This window comes from Eleutherodactylus coqui, chromosome 4, assembly GCF_035609145.1.
Source record: "Eleutherodactylus coqui strain aEleCoq1 chromosome 4, aEleCoq1.hap1, whole genome shotgun sequence".
NCBI classification, from domain to species: domain Eukaryota; kingdom Metazoa; phylum Chordata; class Amphibia; order Anura; family Eleutherodactylidae; genus Eleutherodactylus; species Eleutherodactylus coqui.
Window position 1 is genome coordinate 36,115,180 of NC_089840.1, and position 25,136 is coordinate 36,140,315.

General features: G+C 45.2%; 1 protein-coding gene across 6 annotated transcripts in view; it reads left to right on the plus strand.

The window, feature by feature from the left end:
- The window catches only part of HAO2 (hydroxyacid oxidase 2), a 67,919-nt gene that overhangs the window by 35,051 nt on the left and 7,732 nt on the right, over positions 1 to 25,136 (plus strand). The window contains exons 1-4 of one of the 6 annotated variants that reach the window (XM_066599239.1): positions 2,301 to 2,445; positions 11,672 to 11,824; positions 11,910 to 12,061; positions 19,808 to 20,091. In XM_066599239.1, coding sequence (XP_066455336.1) covers positions 11,694 to 11,824; positions 11,910 to 12,061; positions 19,808 to 20,091 — 567 coding nt within the window. In that variant the 5' untranslated portion in view covers positions 2,301 to 2,445; positions 11,672 to 11,693. Of the gene's footprint in view, positions 1 to 2,300; positions 2,446 to 3,800; positions 3,874 to 9,012; positions 9,159 to 11,671; positions 11,825 to 11,909; positions 12,062 to 19,807; positions 20,092 to 25,136 lie in introns of those variants that run through there. The other 5 variants (XM_066599241.1, XM_066599238.1, XM_066599235.1 and 2 more) reach the window with 5 other exon arrangements.

Consider the following 25,136-nt stretch of genomic DNA (forward strand, 5'->3'; position numbering starts at 1 on the left):
AAAATGGAAGTCAAACTCGCCACCCACCAGGTTGATGTGGATGGAGGCGTTAGACAATATCAGCTATATGGAGGAAATCTGTGCAAAAGACGAATCGAGCTATAACGGGTACCAATCGACATGGTCCGCCTGGGTGGCTCTCAGAGACTCCCCAGAAGTGTCAACATGGGTCGCAAATGGCTACATCCCACCCCCACAAACAAGCACCATCATAATGTAGGCAAAAGATGTTGATTGTCGGGTCACCTTGTCGTTACCCCTTGTATCAACCCACCACCATCCACAATTTCTCTTTCTACTAAACTGTCACTCCCTCTTTCTTCCTATAACTTTTTTGTCATGCTCTTCCACGCTAAATTTCCTTCTTACTTCTACGATTATTAGGCAACAAGTTGTACTAGCTATAAATGTTCCTAATAATCTGAATAACTTGACAACGTCTTATCTCGGGAACGAGGTAACACACAAAAATGAGACATAAGCGTATGGAACACAAGTTACTGTTTATTACATGAAGCGGTTTAAGGCGATAACGTGACAAATTTATCTGTTTTGTTATATTTGCTACACTAATGTAACTGTATAAAACACATTTTGAACCATATATACGTATGCAGAGGCGTAACTTGAAGCTCCTGGGCCCCAATGCAAAATCTGTAACAAAGCCCCCAACGATAATTCTTTATTCATAGTTCTGGGCTCTCTAAATGAAGAGGAGAGGCCTTATGGCCCCCCCTAAGGCTCCTGGGCATGGGTGCATCCCCTATAGTTACACCAGTGCACTTATGGCTCTCACAATTGGAGTCACATTTAAAACAGAAGACCTCTAGGGAGGAATTGTTGTAGTGTATCCCACTACTCAAAACCGCTACGGGGTTCCTAGCTGATGCCTCGGCGGAGTCAGTGCGGTTTGCTGCCAAGAAAGCGGTGCTGGGAAATTCTGCTAGACATGCTTAGAGCTTGGCCAGGAGATACGGCCTCTAAAATAAGCCATGTTCAATTCCCTTTCAGGGTGAATATTTATTTGGTCCGGTATTAGACATAATCCTGGAAGAGGGCAAGGGATAAAAAAGAGGATTCCCAACAGATTATCTTCCTTAAAGCAGTTCATTCTTTTTCAGACAGTCGTTCCAACTCAGACACCAGAGAGGCAAGGGTAAGACGGGCAGGTGGTCTTATCCAAAAGGAGGCAAGGGTAAGAATCTCCTCCTTTCCCTTAGATCCAAAAGCAAATAAAACTACAGGACCAGTGGGGGGTAGGTTATCTCAGTTTGCAGGAAGATGGTCCCAGATTTCCGGAAATCCCTGGCTTCTGAAGATGGGGAACAAATTTGAGTTTTCATCCCTCCCCCATGGAAATATTTGGTTACCCCATATCAAACACCTCTTCAAGCAAGATTGGAGAAGGGGGTTAAAAATTTGTTACAGATGGGAGCTATTATCGCAGTTCCTACAACGGAGTGCAGTTTTGGTTATTTGTTTTTGGTGCCGAAACCCAATGGTTCTAAGTTAGGGTGGCCTATAAATTTCGAAAAATCTAGCCTAAACTCAGATACTATGAAAGTTTTTCTCGGAGTTCTTTTGGACTCTTCTAAAGGTTACTCTTTTTTACCTCCTACTAAGAGAAAATATATAATCCTCTCCATTAGTAAGTTTAAGGGAATGGACTGGGTCTCTATAAGAGAGAGTATGAAGGTCCTCGGACAAATGACTGCTTGTCTGCCGATGGTCCCCTGGTCTCAATTTCATTCCAGATCTTTACAGCAGTAAATCTTGTCTTCCTGGGATCGTAGACAATTCTCACTGGATAAAAAGTTTAAGTTGCCCACCTCGGGGAAAAAAAGTCTTTAGATTGCTGGTTATCACCTCACAACCTTAAAAAAGGGGTACACTGGTCCCTATCCCTGTCCATCTTGGTACATACTGATGCTAGTGGGTCAGGTTGGGGGGCACAGATAGCAAATGAGAGCCTGCAAGGTTCCTGGTCGGCCTATGTCTGCTCTGAATCTTCTAATTTTAGAGAGCTCAAAGCAGTGTGGGAAAACAGTTGGGAGAAGCTGGACCCAGGAGAATGCCCTTTGAACATGGACATGTTCCATTTTCTGACGGCTCAGTGGGGATACCCCTAAATAGATCTATTTGTGGGAAAAACAAACACAAAATGCAGTAGATTCTTTTCCCTGAACCCCACGGACAATCCATCATGGCAGCACATACTTTGCCTCCCTGATGAACTACTCTACATTGTGTGTGTAAACATAACAGCATGTTGTTTTTTCAGCAACAATAAAAGTTTGGGCCACGTATCCATTGTGATGATTTGAAGACACTGGAGATGGATGGTGGGGGGCAGCCTAAAGAACTCTCCTCTTCCTGTCCCAGCGAGAACAAGAGGGCAACCTCCATGTGTGCCGCCATGATGGACTCATGGAAAAGGAATTAACCGTAAGAATAATTCCAGTTTTTCATGCTTCCATAGGGATAGAGATGAGCGAACGTGCTCGGCCACGCCCCTTTTTCACCCGAATACCGCGATTTCCGAGTACTTCCGTACTCGGGCGAAAAAATTCGGGGGGCGCCGTGGCGGCACGGGGGGTAGCAGTGGGGAGTGGGGGGGAGAGGGAGAGAGAGAGGGCTCCCCCCTGTTCCCCGCTGCTACTCCCCGCATCGCCACGCCTCTCCCCGCCCCCCGGCGCCCCCCGAATCTTTTCACCCGAGTACTGAAGTACTCGAAAATGGCGGTACTCGGGCGCGTAAGTACTCGAAACGAGTACGTTCGCTCATCTTTACATAGGGATGATTGGTAGAGATGAGTGAGCATTGCCCTTAGCGAGTACCTGCCCACTCGAGAGAAAAGGTTCGGCTGCCGGCGCGGGTGACAGGTGAGCTGCGGCAGTCAGCAGGCGGAGCGGGGGGGAGAGAGGGAGAGAGAGATCTCCCCTCCGTTAATCCCCGCTCCCCCGCCGCCGGCACCCGAACCTTTTCTCTCAAGCGGGCAGGTACTCGTTAAGGGCAATGCTTGCTCGAGCAATTGCCCTTAGCGAGTATGCTCGCTCATCACTAATGATTGGCGATTTTCTCAACAGATTCAGCCAAAAATTAGACATTCTGCGATTAAGTTTAAATTTATCTATTGAAAATAATGATCTCTTTCTCACTCTCCCCCCCCCCCCGCTCCCCCCTGCTCACCGCCGCAACTCACCTGTCACCCGCGCCAGCAGCCGAATCTTTAGAGAGAAGCGGGCAGGTACTCGAATAAGGCACTACTTGCTCGAGTAGTTTGCCTTATCGAGTATGCTCGCTCATCTCTAGCAGCATTATTTGGGCATTGTATGGTAGTACTATTTGCACACTATATGGCGGCATTATTTGGGCACTGTATGGCAGTACTATTTTGTTACTGTACGGTGGCATTATTTGGGCACTGTATGGCAGTACTAGTTGGGCACTGTATGGTGGCATTATTTGGGCATTGTATGGCCGTATTATTTGTATGTATCAATTATGCTGACACATTGTTCCGATGGGTGCTGGGTATGACGCTCACTGGATAGTTGCCGTCATCCGTGTATTCCCGGATGGTACAGGTCTTGTTTAATGTGTCCCATCAGTCCCCTGGGCACCCCACCCCCTGACCATATCCATCAGCCACAGGACAATGCACTGCCCCATACAAAGCCGGAGGTCAGGGCGGGGTTAATCCTTTACGGACTGTTTGTTCATGTGAAAAAAAGACGACACGCGGCGAAGAACTGTGGTGTTATTGGCCGCGATTGTCCGGCGGAAGGCGTCGTGTCTTGTACTTTGGACAGAGAGGGGTGCAGGGGCCCCCCTCCTGAAGCCAGTCTTGCTGGATCCGGAGCCTGTATACAGGTAAGTGGCACATGTGTGTGCGCCCGGTGTCAGGGGCTGCGGAAGGGGGCACAGGCTTCGGACTGCCAGCTCTGCAAATCTCTTAAAGGGACATTGCCGTAATCTACTGTGCTGGGTTATTACCGTCCTCTGCTAGAGCCGATGTCCCCATCACTGCCGCCGCGTCCGTCCTTCTTCACCTGTCCACATCTGTCGGTGGCCGCATTAACACGGACGATATTCTTGCGCAAGTTTGGTTTGTTGTGAGACGCACAAAACTCCCACGAAAATACAGCCGTTACTTGCGATGGGAGTATTTACAGGGGCCAATTTTCTTCCGATTAGATGCTGGAAGATAGAAAAATCGCAGCACGCCATTTTTGTGCGAGTCCCGTATGGGAATAGGACTTTCACTGTGTGGTCTCCCGCACATCGCACGGCACACGGACAAAGCTGAGGTGTCCACTGGCTGTGCAATGCGAGTTGCGAAAAAGAAACTCGGGTGCGACCCGCTCTTGGCCGTGTAAATACAGCCTAAGGCAGGATTCACATCAGCGTATGCGTATTTTCACACACATTTGCGCTGCGTTGTTGCGTATTCACAAACACAAGTTTGTTTTTACGGTACTTTTTAGTCATTCACATTGTGCGCATTGGCGTGTACGAAAAAACACTCTTTGAAACGGCCAATTAGTGTAATTAATTCAAGATGTGTTCTTTGCGCAAAAAAAAGAGCATGCTACGTATTTTTTTGTGTAATTGACTTGCGCACGCCAAATACACGCATGTGAACAAAGCCATTGAAATGAATGGGTTCTACTTTCTATGCATTGCGCACGCAAAAATACTGGTATGAGTCTGGGGGCTTATTCACACGGAGGTATTCGCGCAGCGTATTGTGCACGCAATGTGCAGCGACTGGAACCCGTTGATTTCAATAGGTTCTTTCACATAAGCGTATTTTACGCGCATTTCGTTCACCAAAAATGATACGCAGCTTGCTCGCTTTTACTGTGCATTTGCGCACAAAAATAACATGTATTGAACTAATTACGTTTATTGCCCATTTCAATAAATGGGAGCGTGGTTGCATGTTGTTTGCATGTGCAAAAGGTACGGTAAAACATGCACATGCGCAAATTCGCAGCGCGTGTCAATGCGAGGATGCCTGTGTCACACCGGCCTGAGGGTAGTTTCACACAGGCGATCGTGATTTTGCTGCGAGAAAATCGCAAAGGTCAATAGCACTTTCTAATGTTAATATCGCAGTCCACGAAAATCGCAAGTTGGTGCTTTAAATAGGAGGCTCCATAGGGAGACATGGGAGATGAAAAATCGCACATCTCGAGATAAAATCGTCCAAAAACTGGCGGTGCAGCAATTTTTTTTATTTTTTTTTCCAATGTGCAAATGGTCCGTGTGAATACACCCTAGGGCTCCTGCAGACAAGCACAGTTGTACATGCGAGAGCGTGACGTGATTTGTGCCGTGAAGGCAGCGCGATCACATGCTTACAGGCGTGTAGCAGCGCTGTTTACTGAACCTTTTTCCGCTGCTGGGACCATTTACATCGCCGCGGGACACACCGGCGTCGTGATTTCAATGGCTCTGCAGCCTAATTGGTCCCTGGTGTTATCACGAAATTGCGCAGTTCAGTGTGTGATTTGCATTTGCACGCTGTCATAGACTCCTATGGTGCCACGGTTCCACAAAAAAGTATATTTTTGTGCAAGAAAATTGAGTGCCCACGCAATACGCAGGGAATAGGACCCACGGATTTCAATGGATTCGTTCACAAAGCGCATATTTTGCGCGTTCAATTCCATCACGCAGAAAAATACACAGCAGGTTTTATTTTTTGCGAATAATTAGGCTAATTAGTAATTTGAATGTACGAGACCTTGGCTATAGTTTTTTTTGGGGGGGAGGGGGGGTTGTTGGCACATGTAAATAGTACATTAAAAAACGCAGTTGGGCGCGCAAATACACGTGACCCCCCCCCCACACACACACACATAGGTTAGATAAGGTCCTGATGATGTGTTTTATGCCTCATGGAATTGTGCAGCGGTTTGTATATTTGCGCATACTTTTGCGCAGCTCTCACAGACTTCTATAGGGACCTTTTGTGCAGAAATACACAGAAAGATAAAGTATGTCCTTTTTTTTTTTTTCGGGGGCGCGACCGAAGTGCTTGCAAAAAAATTATGTGAAAGAATGCATTGACATCACTAGGTTCTATTCTCTGCGTATTGCGTGCGTATATTGTACACGCGCAAATACATCCTTCTGAAAATGTCCTAAAACTCGCCATCTACATGAGGATTTTAATACAGAATTGCCGGCAGAGTAACGCCATTTTCAATTTCGCATCAAAATCTGCATAGAGGCATTCGGATTTTCGTGCTGCGTTTTCAACGTGTTGCACCCAAATTTCCGCCCCTTTGGAAGGTGCGTACTAACTTAAAGTTTGGTGTAAATGCGCACTTAAGGCTCGGTTCACACGGGACGGAAATGTTGTGGAATGTCCGCAGTGCGCCGTACGGAAATTCTGCGAGACTTCTGCAGGGTTTTGAAGCGGGCTTCCATCCTGTATTCCGCTGCGGAAATCTCTCCCCATAGAGAGAAGAGAGCCGGCAGAGGAAACTGATCCAAAATTCACATGGCGCCGCATGTCAGTTTCCGTGCGGCTTGTCGGCAGCAGAGTGTGAACGACGTTTTTGCAAATCTCATCCACTTTGCTGCTTAGTCTCCGTTTTAAAAATGCACGTGGAATTTCTGTGTACCCAGCTTAGGGCTCCTGCCCACGGACGGATATTTGCTGCGGAATCCGTGGCAGGCGTCCGCACTGTGATCCGCAGCAAATAGCACCCATAGCATGCTATGGGAAATCGATTCTTCCTGCACACTTGCGGAAACCAATTGCGCAATTTTTTTGCGGATTCCATGTGGACGGCTTCCATTGAAGCAGATTCCACATCATCACTAGGCGATAACGCAAGGAAAGCAGTAGTTGACAAAAAAAATCTGTATTGCGCATGTCCGTTGGTGAGGCGTGAAGAACATCTGCAGTACAGAAGAAAAAGAAACTAACCAGGTACACACGAATTCCACATGCGAAATCCGTCTCATGTGGAATCCAGAACTGGACACAGTATTCCAGATGAGGTCTGACTAAGGAAAAGTAGAGGGAGATACTTACCTCACGTGATCTAGACTCTATGCTTCTCTTAACACATCCCAGAATTGTGTTTGCCTTTTTGGCTGCTGCATCACATTGTTGACTCATGTTCAGTCTATGACCTATTAGTATACCCAAGTCTTTTTCACATGTGCTGCTGCTTAGCCCAATTCCTTCCATTCTGTATGTGCTTTCTTCATTTTTCTTGCCCAGATGTAGGACTTTGCATTTTTCCTTGTTAGATACCATTCTGTTAGTCGCCGCCCAATGACCAGGCTTTTCTAGATCTTTTTAAATACTCTCTCTTCCCTACTATTAGCTATCCCTCCTAACTTTGTGTCGTCGGCAAGTTTGATCAGTTTCCCATCAATTCCTTCCTCCAGATCGTTTATAATAATGTTGACCAACACTGGGCCTAGGACAGAGCTTTGTGGTTCCCCACTTGATACATTCTTCCACTTGGATGTGCAGCCATTTATGACCACTCTTTGAGTACGATCACTCAGCCAGTTGTGAATCCACCTAACAGTTGCCTTGTCAATCTCATATTTGGTCATTTATTCAATAAGTATAGTATGAGATACTTTGTCAAATGCTTTACTAAAGTCAAGATATACTATATCCACCGCATTACCCTGATCAACCCAGTCCGTGATTCTATCATAGAAGGACATTAGATTAGTCTGGCCTGACTTGTTTGTTACAAACCCATGCTGGCTCTGGTTAATGACTCCATGTTCATCCAAGTACTTGCAGATCTGCTGTTTAATAATTTGTTCGAAGATCTTTCACACAAGAGGATGAATATTTTATAGGCTGTGCATATAACACGCCGGAGCTCCTGTCATCCTTGTCTGCAGTAACCTCACAGATCAGAGTCCTCCCGGCAGCAGAAACCGCTTCTGTGTTACCCTCAAAGCTGTGAGAGCGAGAAAAGGGCGATCAATTATTAATCCGTATTATCTGTATCACAGGTTACATCTACGTAGGATGTACTGAACCTGATATATATATATATATATATATATATATATATATATACTTATACTCATACTCTAGTCACACACAGAGCAGCATTCTCCATTCTTTTGTTACATCATGTCTAATATCCTAGTCACATCCAGAGCTGCATTCAGGACCCTGCTATTAGATCATGTCTTAGGACTCATGTCCACGGGACAATTCTGATTTTAAAATCCGCAGCGTTTTTCCCACACGCGGATCCGCGCCCCATAGGGATGCATTGGACACCCGCAGGTAGTTAAATACCTGCGGATGTCATTTTTCCCTTCAGGCGCGGATCTGCGTGCGGGAAAAAAACCACGACATGCTCCATTTTAGTGCGGGTCTCCCGCGGGGACGGCTCCCGCAGGCTTCTATTGAACCCTATGGAAGCCGTCCGGATCCGTGGAACACCCGTACTAGAATTAAAACTCACCTGTCCTGGATGCTGCGGGTCTCCCCTCTGTCGCGGCCGGATCTTCTTTCTTGTCCTGCTCACACAACAGATGGGTTTGTTAGAGCAGATTCACACGAGCGTATGCGTATTAGTGCGCACCTGAACATATCACTTTTGCGTGCGCATTGGCGTATTTTACTGTACATTTTCCGCCTGCGTGTAAACGGCGATCGTTCAGTCGTTCGCATTCGCTGGTACTGAACGATATATCTGCCTGTATAAACGAGCGGACTCTGTCATCGTTCGCTCTCGGTCACATAATTTATCGCGCCGTGTAGAAGGAGCCTTACAATGTATCAGTCCGGAGTCCACAGAGGGTTATCTAGACCGCATACACTGTAACAAACCTTCAGCTGTGACAAGTACGAGGTCAGGGCGGGCTTTCTGCTGGTGTGGACGGTGTAGTGACGGCCATATTGGCTCTACAGACCCAGAAGAGTTGGGTGAGCCCCTGTGAGGGAGCAGTAGTGGCGGCCATATTGGTTGTAGCACCATTGTATAACCCCAGGTCCTCGGTGCAGCGTTCAGCCGGCGGCGCTGGGATTGTGTAACGTACATCACTCGTCAGCAGCTCTGGGGGGGAGGTGACGGTCCTGGGCCTGGGGACATGAACATACAGTCCAGGACTGAGAGGATGGCAGGACAGGAGACCCCTGAGCGTAAGAGGTGGGGGTCTGCAGAATGTATACTGACGGGTCTTGGCACTACATACTGTATACTCACTTAAAGGGCCGGTACGGTCTGTTCTCACGGAATCTTCATAGTGTAACGAAAAGTTCTGCAACCATCTAACCAACTCTGTGTGTCAGTTCCTCGCTAGACGGCTGCATTCACACAAACGATTTTCAGATGCGAGTTTGGGCTAATTGTGATCTGGACGGAATGTGAAAAGAACTAATTATTTACAATAGGTTAATTCACGAGTCCGAGATGTAAACATCACAGCATGCCCTATAAAATCGCACTTGTATGTAATGTAGATGCCATTTTTATTTTCACTATGGAAAATTGGGATTTTTTATTTTTTTGCAAAACTCATCACAATCGCAGAAAAACTCGCCCGTGTGGATATGCCCTAATGCTGTATTATCACGGATGACTGCGATATTGGTCTGAGTATCACACTTAGGCCGCCTGCATACGGCCGGGTCAGCTCCTGCTGCATGAATTCTCGCAGCGGGACCTGACCTGAGCCCCTGCAGCACTCACCTCTTCTGTGGTTCCGGCTCTTTGATGTGCCGGCTGCCGGCCAGCTGGCACATGCACACAGAAATAGAGCATGCCGCGATTTGTTTTCTGCGCGTGATTTCGCGTGGACAAATCGCAGCCGCCTGCATAGGATTGCATTTTCTAACGCAATCCTATGGCAGCTTCCACGGGCGGAAATTCTGTGGGAAATCCCGCCGCGGAATTTCCGGCCATGTGCATGGGGCTTTAATCGTAAGCTGGCGATTTTTTTTTTTTTTTTTTCCCCCCCCCCCCTGCAATTGTTATGCGTTTTACGAAAACAACTCATTACATCACGTTGCTGCATATAAGATTTTTCACGTGCATGAAAATTGCATGTTGTTTCAATAGCAAAAGTAGAAAACTCGCATGAAACTCATCTACACGGAAGTGCGATACCATTTTTTTTCCTTCCATAGGATCCAACGCGCTGCGATTCTTCGTCCTCGCATTATTGCCGCAAGCGAATAATCGCTCATGTAAATTAACCCATGGAAATGAATAGGTTATTTTCCTGTGTGGGTTCCGTTCATCTCGCAATCGGATGGAACTCGCACGCAAATATTCTTCGAGCAAATACGCTCTAAGGTCAGCGCTGCAGCAGCGCAATCTCCCCTGCCCTGGTAGTTTGTTACAATGTATCAGTGCAGATGGCCTGCATCAGTCTGGAATTGGGTTTATTTCAAAGGACCTGAATGCAAACTATCTTGGGGCTCTTTTATACGAAATGATTATCATTCGGATTGTCGCTAGTTCGCGGGAATCTGAAGAAAATCGTTCAGTGTAAATACTGCGGCGACTGAAGACAAACGATAATTGTTCGCTTATTGTTCGTCAGTTTCTGCCGGCATAAAAACTGGATGACAATCAGACCGCGTAAAACAGTCGTTCATCTGTGAATGGAGGATATAAGCGCCCCGCTCCTCTTCTGCGCCCGACCGTCGTCCGGTGTACAAGGACTCTTCCTGTAGATTATGAGACGTGTGAATCGCTAGTGTGTTTTGGGCCCAGATCACACTTTTCCTTGGCTTTCTACAATATAGAGGACTTGGTTTTTTTTTTTGCTGCCCTGTCCCAAACTTTTGGGTGACCACCTTTACTTATGCTATTATGACTGCTGCAGAAACCAGCAAAATTGTAAGTGCAGCTCTAAATGTAATTGAAGTATAAGATGTGATGTAACTGCAGAACTGTGAATGTAGCTCTGGAAGTGCGAGGAACGTAACAGCAGAATCGTGAATGCAGCTCCGGGTGGGACTGCAGTATAAAACATGATGTAACACAGAATGTTGAATATAGCTCTAAATGAGACTTGAGTATAAAATGTGATAGAAAAGCAGAATTGTGAATGCAGCTCTGGTTGTTACTAGAGTATATGACATAACAGCAGAATTGTGACTGGAGAATAAAACACGATGTAATCCCAGAATGTTAACAGCAGCTCTAAATGTGACTAAAGTGTAAGATGCGACGTAAATACAGAATTGTGACAGTAGCGGTGGATGTGACTGAAGTATAGGACATAACAGCAGAATTGTGAATGCAGCTCTGAATGCGACTGGAGGACAATGTAAATCTATATAAGGTCGGGAACACACTTATGTATTTTGGCTTAGTGTTTGTGTCCGTAATACACAAGTGCGTCCCGGCCTGACCGCGGGTTTCCTGACTCGAACGCCGAGTATCATACATTCCTATAATGCTGGGAGTTTGTGTCAGCAGATCGGTGGTCAGGCCGCGACGCAGGTCCGTACTACGGACACAAAGCCGAAATACACAAGAGTGTTCCTAGACTAAGGCAAAGTATCTATAACGATGCAATAAGCTGTGATTTCCAAGCTTTGGGGTCATATACCATATACTGTACATGTATGATCCTGTCTTGTCTGTTCCAGTGGTCGCCTGTAGGGTGGCGCTGTCCTATATAACTTTTCTCTCTGCTTTCTCCGCAGGTCGGGGCAGGGGGATGCCGAGATGTCCCTCATTTGCCTGTCGGACTTTGAAGCTTACGCCAAAGATCATTTACCTAAAGCCACATGGGAGTATTATGCGGCGGGGGCGGATGATTGCTGCACTCGGGATGACAACTTACTCGCCTTCAAGAGGTATCTATAAGCCTAGGGACTCAGTGTGAAATGAATGCTGGGTAATGACTGACATGATGTTTCGCTGACGGTTTTTGCTCCGCAGGATACGCCTGAGGCCCCGGATGCTGCGAGATGTGTCAGTAACGGATACCAAAACTACCGTGTTGGGAACAGAGATTAGCTGTCCTATTGGGATAGCGCCTACAGCCTTCCACTGCTTGGCCTGGCCAGATGGCGAGATGAGTACGGCCAGAGGTAGGAGTACGGGGTGTCATAACCAGTGTAGACCAAAGCTATATGGGACCAAAGCGGTACATATATAATCATATACACAAGAGGCCCAGGTTATACCAGCAGGGTCCATATCACTGTATACAGGGTAACGTATAATTTATACCAGCTGATACAAAAAGTCTACACCCTTCTGTTAAAATGCAAAGTTTTGTGTGGCACAGAGTGTTAAGGCAGCAGAAATGCAGTCCTAAGCTCTCGCTCATGACCTGAAGGTTGCAAGTTCAATATCCACGTGGTTCAGGTAGCCGGCTCAAGGTTGACTCCGCCTTCCATCCTTCTGTAAAACGAGTACCGAGCTTGGTGGGGGGGGGTAATAAATTACCTAAAAGCGCTGCGGAGTACGTTGGTGCTATACAAATGGATATTTAAAAAAATACAAGAAGGCTGCATCATTTCAGATTTATTTCCACCTTCCGTGTGACCCGTTATCTGTACAAATCCCCTAAAAAACAAACTGAAATCTTTTAGGGTGGAAAAATATAAATAACACAACTATTGTTGCAGAAGTGTTCGCACCCTCCCTTATTTGGGGATGTGTTTAGGATTAGCCAATCACAATTAACCTCCTGATAAATAGTATGTTGCCTCCCTTCACCCTAGCGTACTATGTTACTCCGCTGCCATTATTTACAGGGATTCTGATTTCCCCCATATAAAGTTCGGCTTTTCTAGGATTTTGCTGACATTTTCTTAGCTGGTCTATAAAGATCTTACAGCCCATCAAAGGGATCTGACAGTTGGAAGGTGTCAGTCAGGAGAAGGGGGCCACGATATCTCCAAGGCGTTACACATACCATGGGGCACAGTGAAGATGTCATCAAGAAGTAGATTAAATCTGGCACAACAGTGATGTCACCAAGAACTGAACATCCCTCAAAAACTGATGAAAAGACCAGAAGAACCTTGGTCCAGCAGGCAGCCAAGAGGCCTACAGCAACATTAAAGGAGTTTCTGGCAAGCACTGGTTGTGTAGTTATGTGTCAACCATCTCCCGTATTCTTCATATGTCTGGGCTGTGGGGGCGGGGGGCAAGATGGAAGACTTTTCTAACAAAGAAAAACATCCATGGATATTATATGGTCTAATGAGATCAAGGGAGAACTTGTTGGCCATAATTCCAAAAGGTATGTTTGGCACAAAACCAACACTGCGCATCACCAGAAAACCACCATACCCGCAGTGACGATGGTGGAGGCAGCATTACGTGGGGGGCTTTTTATCTGCTGCTTGAACTGGGGCTTTAGTCAAGGTGGAGGGAATAATGAACAGCTCCAAATATCAGTCCTTTTTAGCACAAAACCTTCAGACCTTGGGTAAAAAGCTGAAGATGTAGAGGAATTTCACCAATGACCCAAAGTAGACCTCCAAATCACCAGAAGAATGCCCTAACCAGAAGACGATCAAAGTTTTGGAATGGCCAAATGGACAGATAAGGCAGAATGGGCAAAGATTGCCAAGTCAAGATGTGCCATGCTGATAGACACTGACCCAAAAAGACCAAATACTGTCATAAAGTCAAAGGGTGCATCAACAAAGTATTAGGCGTCATGTCCATGGGCGCGCATGGTGGAATCCCGCAGCGGTTTCCACGAGTGTTCGCAGCCATGAAGCCAAAAATGACAGCATACTCACCTGTCCGGACGCTGCAGGTCTCCCCTTCCGTCGCAGACTGATCTTCTTTCTTCTGCCCGGCGGATGCGTTCAGCACACTGGCAGCGTGCCGTGTGCACTTTCTTTTTTTTAATCTCCTACTCTCCGGTGGATCCCACGGCACAGCACAAAAACAGCTGTGGCTGTGCCGCGGATATGGACGGCTTCCGTTGACTTCAATGGAACCCGCGGGAGCCGTCCGTGTGGGAGATCCGCAGAAAAATGGAGCATGCTGCGATTTCCTCCCGCGTGTGCGATCCGCATGCCGGGGGAAAAAAATCACATCCGCATGCATTTATTTGCCCTGCGGATGCTAATGCATCCCTATGGGCTTCTGGAGCTGCAGATCTCCTGTGCGGGAGACCAGCGCGGATTTTATAGTTAAAAATCTGCACGTGGACATCGGGCCTTAGGCCTCATGTCCACAGCAAAATAACATTTAAAATCCGCAGTGTTTCTCCTGCACACGTGATCCGCACCACATAGGGATGCATTGGACACCCGCAGGTAGTTAAATACCTGTGGTTGTCATTTTCCCCTGAGGCGCGGATTGCGTGTGCGGGAAAACACCCGCAGCATGCTCCATTTTTGTGCTGGTCTCCTGCGGGGACGGCTTCCACAGGCTTCTATTGAAGCCTATGGAAGCCGTCCGGATCCCTGGCACAACCGCAGCTGAATTTCTGCTCTCCGGCGCGGGAGAGCAGGAGTTAAAAAAAAAATTGAGTGCACAGCGCATGCGCGCGGCACGCTGCCGGCATGCCGAGCACATCCGCCGGGCCATAGAAAGAAGATCCGGCTGCGACGGAGGGCAGATCCACAGCGTCCGGACAGGTAAGTAATTCTTCTTTTTAGGCCTCATGTCCGCGGGAAAGGAGGGACCCGCTGGGATTCTGCATGGAGAATCCGCGGCGGACCTGATTTTCCCCGTGGACATGAGGCCTTAGTCTTAGGGTGTGGACATTTATGCAACCATGTTGTTTTTTTTTTTCTTTCCAGCATAATAGATTCCAGTTTGTTCCTCTTTGTACGGATAGCGGGTCGCAGTGACGGTGGAAATAAATGTGAAATGATTAGAGATGAGCGAGTATACTCGCTCGAGTAATGTGCCTTAGCCGAGTATCTCCCTGCTCGTCTCTAAAGATTCGGGGGCCGCCGCAGCTGACAGGTGAGTTGCGGTGGGGAGCGGGGCAGAGCGGGCGGGAGAGAGGGAGAGAGAGATCTCCCCTCCGTTCCTCCCTGCTCTCCCCCGCAGCTCCCCGCCCCGCGGCGGCACCCGAATATTTCGGGACGAGCGGGGAGATACTCGGCTAAGGCACATTACTCGAGCGAGTAGTGCCTTAGCGAGTATACTGGCTCATCCCTAGAAATGATACATCTTTGTCAGATTTTTTTTAAATGACAAAATACTTGGCTTTTTAGGCCTCGTGTCCACTGGGTAAATGGAATTGCGGAATCCGCAGCGGATTTTGCCCATAGGGAATTATTGCCATCCGCGGGTCCATTAAATTGATTTTTGCACCCGTGGATGGCATTTTAAAAGAATTGCGTTTTTCATGCGCGGAAGAAAAAACGCGGCATGCTCCATTTGCCGCGGAATCCGCGTGGATCGGCAGCATTGCTATCACATTGATAGCAATGTGTGCGGATATCTGCATGTAAAAAAAATGCCATTTAAAGCAAATCCGCAAGGAATACGCCGTGGAAATCCGTGGCAGATTCTGCGCGGATTGTATTTTTTGAGTGGACATGAGGCCTTAATGAGTTTGTAGACTTTTTTAAAATCCTCTGTATAACAGGAAGTGAAAGAAACAGATCAGCCGGTGCCAATAACCCGCGGGATAAAAGCGCTTCATTATTCCAACTTAATATTAAAATCCATGCATAGTGAACAAAGCCAAGACTTGTAGATGAGTCCATCCATCGCGTTTCTGATATACCTCCATTTTGACACCCCATAAATGTAAAACTTGCCCCATCATGTGATGACATAAAAACCAATGGAAGCCATTACCTTCTATATAAAGCGCGAAATCTGTTTGTGTCGTATACGGATCCACAGTTCTGGTCCCATCTGAGTGACATTCTGCCTGAGCGTTCTTCAGCACCCGGCGACGAATACTGGCGGAATTAAAAATTGAAAACTCACCAACTTCCCCTGTAATTTTTGTTGCCCATAGCAACCAATCACAGCGCAGCTTTCATTTCTTATGCTGCTGAGGTAAAATGAAAGCTGCGCTGTGATTGGTTGCTATGGGCAACACAGATTTTCTGTTGGACAGCTTTCATAAGACTGAGACGCGGGGCTCGTTTTTGTGGCCCACTTTGTATATTTCAGGACTGTTATTCATAAAATCGCCGTGTAACGCAGCGGTATAGCTTCTAGTTTTATATGTGATACAGTATAAGAGGATCTCCTGCCTTCTGTTCAGACCTTGCGGATGTCTGGTGTCCATTTTAGGAATCCATCTTGCCTCCATATTCAGCAATGTTCTCCTATACTCCTCCTCTCACTATTCGCTGCAGTTTTTCTTTACCCTGAAATGAAAACCCTTATATGTATCTCATGGGAATGTTGGGATGCCTCAATCCTGCCTTTGCTGTGGAGCGGTACACTGCCCCCTGCTGGTGTGATGTTCAGGGGGGCCATTACATACGACAGTCGGTCCCCCCTAGTAGTGGTACGAGGGACAATGACCACTCAGCCATATGTTCAGGACATCCTGCAGCCACATGTGTTACTCTCATGGCGGCTTCCAGCAGGATAATGCTCGACAGCACACACAAGGGGGTCACAAATGTCCCCACGACATTATCACACTTCTGTGGCTGCCCGGTCACCAGATTTATCACCAATAGAATATGTATGGTACCATCTGGGATGCCAACGTTGAAAGCCTATGAGTTTGCACGATCTAGAGGCTCAGTCACCGCAAATGTGGACCGATATGCCGCAGGATATCATACGGAACCTGTATGCCTCTATGCCTGCCTGTATCACATCTTGTATCCAACCTAGAGGTGACGCAACAGGGTACTAGAGCCTCCATGCCTGCCCGTATCACATCTTGTATCCAAGCTAGAGGCGGTACAACAGGGTACTAGAGCCTCCACACCCACCTGTATCGCATCTTGTATCCAAACTAGAGGCGGCCCAACAGGGTACTAAAGCCTTCCTGCCCATATCACATCTTGTATTCAAGCTAGAGGCGGTACAACGGGTACTAAAGCCTCCATGCCTACCTATATCACATCTTGTATCCAAGCTAGAGGTGGCCAAACAGGGTACTAGAACCTCCCTGCCCGTATCACATTTTCTATTCAAGCTAGAGGCGGCCCAACAGGGTACTAGAGCCTCCCTCCCCGTATCACATCTTGTATCCAGGCTAGAGGGGGCCCAACAGGGTGCTAGAGCCTACATGCCTGACGTATCACATCTTGTATCAAAGCGGCCCAAAAGGGTACTAGAGCCTCCATGCCCACCTGTATCACATCTTGTTTACAAGCTAGAGGTGGTACAACAGGGTACTAGAGTCTTCCTTGAAGTATTCAGTTTTCCGCAATATATTATTCTTTTGCTCTTACTTATATCAACATTACAATCACACAGAGAAAGTTTCATTCCATTCTGAAAACTTCTAGGGGAGAGATTGGTTTTGAGAATGCTGTATGAAAGCTCCCCGCACAGCGCCTCCCATAACTTCTCAACAGAGGCCTAAATTCTGCAAGAGGATTCATGCGTGACTGGGAAGTTTGAGACCTCTGTAGCACAGATAGCACTCTGGCCTGGTGACCGCCTAACACTAATTCAGAGACCATAAAACTTTCATATCTTTATCAGTGGACTAATTAATTCTTTATTTCTCTACTCTGTTCTTGTATTTTTTAAGTGAAAAATGAATCACATTCATGTCTTTGTAATATGTATGTGTGCATATATATGCATGCCTCTTCGGATCTATTTCATTATGCCTGAGGAAGAACCCTGAGAGGTTCCAAAGCTTGCTATATCATCATGTATTTTTTTAGCCATTAAAAGGTGTCATATCTACAAGACTACTTGGTTCCTCTTGCTGAGAACAATCACATTTTGCTCTACTGGCTAACACAGTACCAAACTTATTTCAAAGGTACCTTTAGGCACAGTGATACATACAAACAAGCCTCTTTGTCTGCATAATCACTGATCGAGTGGTGGAGCATAATGTCACATTGTTTTGATAACGGACAGTAATTTTTTTAGTCCCAGAAACACCCATTTATTCCTAACCAATTTTGGATTCAGGGTTTCCTAGGGGGCTTTCTCTTTCTGACATTTTACAATGGTGCCATCTGCTGGCTAGAACCAGTACTGCAGTATGTGACATGTCGGAGAGGCCCCCAACAACAGAGTGGCCAGTAATATACAGTCAGAATACCCTGCCGGACGTCTTCCTACAGGTACAGCACACATTGCATGTCATTGTATAAAGCAGGCACAGCTGGGGGGCCCGCTCCATAGATGATGGGTATCAGCTCTCTTTGAAAACAGTCACCTGCCTGCAACAGCCAGAATTGAAAAGAACTCAACCCTTTAAGTGTCACTGTTGATTTTGACAGCAGAATTTAAATGTAGCGATTGGATAGTGATGTCCCAAACAGCCCCCACATGATGGGATTGAGATTGAGAGGACACTGCAACATGCTGCTCAGGTGCCAAAGCAGCCAGAGCCCCCAGGTCTGCCATGAATGATTGTCTACTTAGTTGCACCTGTGGCATGTCTTAATAGGATACCTGTCAGAATACAATATAATGCAATACCATAGTATTGCATTATACTGTATAAGCGATCAAATGATTGTAAGTTCAAGTCTCTCATGGGAACAAAAAAAATGTTAAAATTATTATTTGTAATTATTTCAAAAAATAAATATTAAAAATTGTCGTGTCAAAAAATAAAACAAAAAAGTAAAAATATGAAAAATTGGTATCGCTGCATCTGTAAAACTTTAATTTATTAAAATATCACATTATTAATCCTGCATGGTAAACGCCATCCCAAAAAATTATGCAATGCCAGAATTGTTTGCTTTTCGTCATCCTATCTCTAAGAAAAAATGTAATAAAAAGCTATCAAGAAATCATTGCATCGAAGATGGTACCAATGTAAACTACAGGTCACCCTGCAAAAACACAGCTGCATCAACAGAAAAGTAAAAAAAGTGATAGGGATCAAAAGATGGTGACAAAGAACACATTAAAAAAATAGTACCACATAAAAATACTATATAAATGTGTTATCACTGCAATCATACTGACTAATAGAATAAACAAACCCGTAAGTAGCTATGTCACTGGAAAAATAAAAAAATTTTTTTTGGAAAGTAGGGAGAAAAAATGAAAAAAAACCAAGAAGGGCTGCAGCGGGAAGGGGTTGCATTCCAGGTGGTCTAGGATAGTGAATTGCTGAATGGTTAAAGGGGTTTCCCGAGATACAGTTTTCTCTAAAAACAGCTCCCATGTGGCCAAAACTCCCCGCAAGTCTCCCATCGTCGTCCCCAGGTCTACCTGGTGATGTCATGTGTACCGGCTGCTGTCAGCATGTGACGTCCCATAAACCTGCTGCATCCAATGACCGAGCTCAGTGATCATCCCTGAGATTCTACGTTGGCTGCAGAAGGCTATTTACGCACAGGCTGACTGCAGCCTGTAAACATGACATCACCAGGTAGACCTGGATTAGTCGATGGGAGACTTGCGGGGAGTTTGGGCCATGTGGAAGCTGTTTTTAGAAAAAACTTTATCTCGGGAAACCCCTTTTTAAATATTTGACGGTCTTAGAGACGGAATACATGGTAAAACCTCTGATGGCTTAAGATATTAAAGGGGTTAATGGTTAAATCCCTGGTGATCTAGTGTGAAGGGAAACATGGCATAGTTCCTGGTGGTCTAGGGTGGTAATGGGGTTAATGGTTTAGGACACTGAAAAGCTTAGTACTTGTGCTTGGTCTGCATATGGCCTGTATCTTCATTGACAAGGATTATGATTTCCTATTTCATGTGATGTTTGTGTTTGGCAGCGGCAGAGACCCTGAATTTATGCTACGTGGCCAGCACCTACTCCACTTGCTCTGTTGAGGAGATAGTGACCGCCGCCCCTGATGGTTTCCGCTGGTTCCAGTTGTATGTATATCGGGACCGTAAGCTGTCTGAGCAGCTGGTGCATCGGGTAGAGGCGCTGGGCTTTAAGGCACTGGTACTCACTGTGGACGTTCCATACACCGGCAAGAGGAGGAGCGACATCCGAAATAACTTCCGACTTCCTCCTCACCTCAAGGTTAAGAACTTTGAGGGAGTTTTCGAAGTAAGTGGAGCCGCTTAATGTTGACATATCAGTTTTATTATATCTTTAGTACCTAGTGATTTATAATATCCCTGCTGTGCTGTGACTTTTAATACAATACCCCCAGCGTCTAGTGAGTTTTATAATAATATCCTGTTGTCTAGTATTATAATATCTCTGGTGTCTATTGAGTGTTATAATTATTCATTATGTTTGATATCTTTTGAGCTATATTGCAATATCCCCGGTGTATAGTGAGTTGTATCATAATATCCCGTATGTCTAGTGAGTTAGAGCCTAATATCCTTGATATTTAGTGAGCTTTCTTATATCTGTTAGGGCGCCTACCCACTTGTGTCGCCGATTTGCGCGCGTGAAAAACTCGGCGTTTTCGTGCGTTTTTTTGCGCGTTTTTTGCGGCGTTTTTTGCAGCCCTCCATTGACAATCATGGGTGCATTAAGAGAAAAATAAGGAGACATATGCAACTGACAGTTCCTATGTGAAAAAACCCCACGAAACGGAAAAAAAACCCCAGATGGACAAGAACACATTCTATACTAATTGCTCTTGAGAAAAAACGCAAAACATCACAGGAAAAAAATCGCAAGTGGGTAGGCACCCTTATCTAGTACATTTTACACTATATCCCTACTCTCTAGTGAGTTTTATTATAACATCGCCAGTGTCCAGTGAGTTTTATTATAATATCCCTGGTGCCTAGTGAGTTATATTATACTGTCCCTGGTATCCACTGAGTTAGAGCATGATATCATTGATATTTAGTGAGCTTTCTTATATACCTGTTATCTAGTACATTTTACACTATATTCCATCTCTCTAGTGAGTTTTATTATAACATTGCGAGTGTCCAATGAGTTTTATTATAATATCCCCGGTGTCTAGTGAGGTTTATTATAATGTCCCTGGTGTCTAGTGAGTTACATTATACTATCCCTGGTATCCAGTGAGTTTTATTATAATATCCCCGGTGTCTAGTGAGTTTTATTATAATATCCCTGGTGTCTAGTGCGTTTTATTATAATATCCCCGGTGTCTAGTGCGTTTTATTATAATATCCCCGGTGTCTAGTGAGGTATATTATAATATCCCCAGTGTCTACTGAGGTTTATTATAATATCCCCAGTGTCTAGTGAGGTTTATTATTATATCCCCGGTGTCTAGTGAGGTTTATTATAATATCCCCAGTGTCTAGTGAGGTTTATTATAATATCCCCGGTGTCTAGTGAGTTAAATTATAATATCCCCGGTGTCTAGTGAGTTAAATTATAATATCCCCGGTGTCTAGTGAGTTAAATTATAATATCCCCGGAGTCTAGTGAGTTAAATTATAATATCCCCGGAGTCTAGTGAGTTAAATTATGATATCCCCGGTGTCTAGTGAATTATATTAGAATATCCCCGGTGTCTAGTGAGTTATATTAGAATATCCCCGGTGTCTAGTGAGTTATATTAGAATATCCCCGGTGTCTAGTGAGTTATATTAGAATATCCCCGGTGTCTAGTGAGTTATAATATCCCCGGTGTCTAGTGAGTTATAATATCCCCGGTGTCTAGTGAGTTATAATATCCCCGGTGTCTAGTGAGTTATAATATCCCCGGTGTCTAGTGAGTTATAATATCCCCGGTGTCTAGTGAGTTATAATATCCCCGGTGTCTAGTGAGTTATAATATCCCCGGTGTCTAGTGAGTTATAATATCCCCGGTGTCTAGTGAGTTAAATTACAATATCCCCGGTGTCTAGTGAGTTAAATTACAATATCCCCGGTGTCTAGTGAGTTAAATTACAATATCCCCGGTGTCTAGTGAGTTAAATTACAATATCCCCGGTGTCTAGTGAGTTAAATTACAATATCCCCGGTGTCTAGTGAGTTAAATTACAATATCCCCGGTGTCTAGTGAGTTAAATTATAATATCCCCGGTGTCTAGTGAGTTAAATTACAATATCCCCGGTGTCTAGTGAGTTAAATTACAATATCCCCGGTGTCTAGTGAGTTAAATTACAATATCCCCGGTGTCTAGTGAGTTAAATTACAATATCCCCGGTGTCTAGTGAGTTAAATTATAATATCCCCGGTGTCTAGTGAGTTAAATTATAATATCCCCGGTGTCTAGTGAGTTAAATTATAATATCCCCGGTGTCTAGTGAGTTAAATTAGAATATCCCCGGTGTCTAGTGAGTTAAATTAGAATATCCCCGGTGTCTAGTGAGTTAAATTAGAATATCCCCGGTGTCTAGTGAGTTAAATTAGAATATCCCCGGTGTCTAGTGAGTTAAATTAGAATATCCCCGGTGTCTAGTGAGTTAAATTAGAATATCCCCGGTGTCTAGTGAGTTAAATTATAATATCCCCGGTGTCTAGTGAGTTAAATTAGAATATCCCCGGTGTCTAGTGAGTTATATTAGAATATCCCCGGTGTCTAGTGAGTTAAATTAGAATATCCCCGGTGTCTAGTGAGTTATATTAGAATATCCCCGGTGTCTAGTGAGTTATATTAGAATATCCCCGGTGTCTAGTGAGTTATATTAGAATATCCCCGGTGTCTAGTGAGTTATATTAGAATATCCCCGGTGTCTAGTGAGTTATATTAGAATATCCCCGGTGTCTAGTGAGTTATATTAGAATATCCCCGGTTTCTAGTGAGTTATATTAGAATATCCCCGGTGTCTAGTGAGTTATATTAGAATATCCCCGGTTTCTAGTGAGTTATATTAGAATATCCCCGGTGTCTAGTGAGTTATATTAGAATATCCCCGGTGTCTAGTGAGTTATATTAGAATATCCCCGGTGTCTAGTGAGTTATATTAGAATATCCCCGGTGTCTAGTGAGTTATATTAGAATATCCCCGGTGTCTAGTGGGGTTTATTATAATCTTCCTGCTATCTAGTATTATTAGATCTCTGGTATCTATTGAGTGTTAGGATTTCCCAGGTGTGTATTCAATGTTATAATTATTTAGTATCTTTAATATTTTTTGAGCCATATTATATTATCCCTGGTGTATAATGAGTTGTATAATAATGTCCCGTATGTCTCGTCAGTTAGAGCCTGATATCCTTGATATTTAGTGAGCTTTATTATATACCTAGTATCTAGCAAATTTTACGCGATATCCCTACTCTCTATTAAGCTTTCTTATAATATCCCCAATGTCTAGTTAGTGAGTTTTATTATAATATTATTACAGCCACGGGGCCTGTGGACGTGACAGCACCATGCTGTCTACTGCCAGAGGGCTTAGTCACACGGGCGCATCGGCACCCGTACACGGGCGCCGATGCGCCTGTGTGACTGTGCTCTTACTGCAGGAAGAAGACGGCCGTACTTCAGGACGGACGACTCCCCGCAGCGCAGAAGAAAGAACACATGACTGGCAATGAAGCCAGTCAAATGTTCTTTCCTCCGGCACTGCAGAGAGACGTTCGTTCTGAATTGCGTCCGTCTCCTTCTTGCAGTAATACGGGCGCTGATGCGCCCGTGTGACTAAGCCCAGATGTAGCTGAAAACCTGGAGCTGTCATGGGGGGCCACAGTGAGTAGCCCCCGGTCACGCGATCGCCGCTATCCACCAGATAACAGCGCTCGCATAAAAGTGTTAAAGTTACATTTAAAGATTCAGCTCCCCTGATGGATTAGATCCATGAGGAAAGTTGAAAGTACTCACATCCATCCTCCGCAATGTCCTGCGATGTTCTGGTCCTTCCAGGACCTTATGTCACCCTCTGCACATGCGCCAGACGGAAGCGTCATGCGCATGCACAGAAGGGCTCGCTGCCCGGGAAATTTAAAATCTCTCTGGCTCCCGGCTACACATGATATTTTAAATAGAGAGATATCACCAGGGAGCATATTAGCATTTTACTCCCCACTTCTATAGGAGTCAACCTAAACAACCAATCACCGTGAATCAGCCAACTCAAATAACCAATCACCAGGAATCAGCCAACCCAAATAACCAATCACCGGGAATGAGTAAATCCAAACAACCAATCAGGTTGCAAATGGTGCGGATTTGGGGACTAATATAGATATATGCCACCAGGGACCGCTGAATGGATAATGGTGATCATTTAAAGAGAAAAAAAAAGGTTTTTAATCCGTAGGAGAAATGAAATTACTTATCTAAGGCCCCCGGATTTATTAGAGGACCTTAACCTGGCTTCTGCGCATGCGTCCCTTGTCAATATGGTGGACGCATGCGCAAAAAATGCGGATTGCCGAGGTAATTTAAAATCTACCTGCTCCTGGCTACCAAATGTAGCCAAGAGCTTGGAGATTTCACTGGGGGTCACGGTACGTGATCCCTGATCACGTGATCACTGCTATCCAATGAATAATGGCGATCACGTAAAAGTAAAAAGGAGTTAAACTTCACCTTCTGTCATGGATCTGATCCGTAAGGGGAAGTAGAATTACTTGCCCAAGGCCTCCGGCAATCTTTATCGTAAGACCTTTCCCCAATTTCGGCCCATGCACCCGTCAGCAGAATGGCGGACGTAAGCGCAGAAGCTAGGAAGGGCCTGGGTAATTTAAAATCTCCTTGCTCCTGGCTCCTAAAGGTAGCTAAGAGCCTGTAGCAGTGACCGAGGGCAGTGGTGGGCCACGTGAAAAAATTTCAATTTTTTGGCAAAATTTGGTGCTTTTATTAAATATACGCAAATTCTATCGGTCTATTTTTACCACCTAAATGAAGTACAACATATGGCAAAAAACAATGTCAGAATCGCTTGGATATGCAAAACGTTTACGGACTTATTCTACGTTAAAGTGACACATGTCAGATGTCCAAAATTTGGCTATGTCACCAAGGAGTTAACATCATGTATTTTTCTTAGCCATTAAAAGGTATCATATCTATAAGATTATTTGGTTTCTCTCACTAAGAACAATCACATTTTGTGTAAAAAAAAAAAAAAAAAAAAAAGCCTCGCTTCCGTGAGTAAAACGCATGTGAATGTAGCCTTACTCGTCGCCTCTAGTCAGTTTAACTCGTCATAGAATGGTAGGGTTGGAAGTGACCTCCATGGTCATCGGGACCAACTCC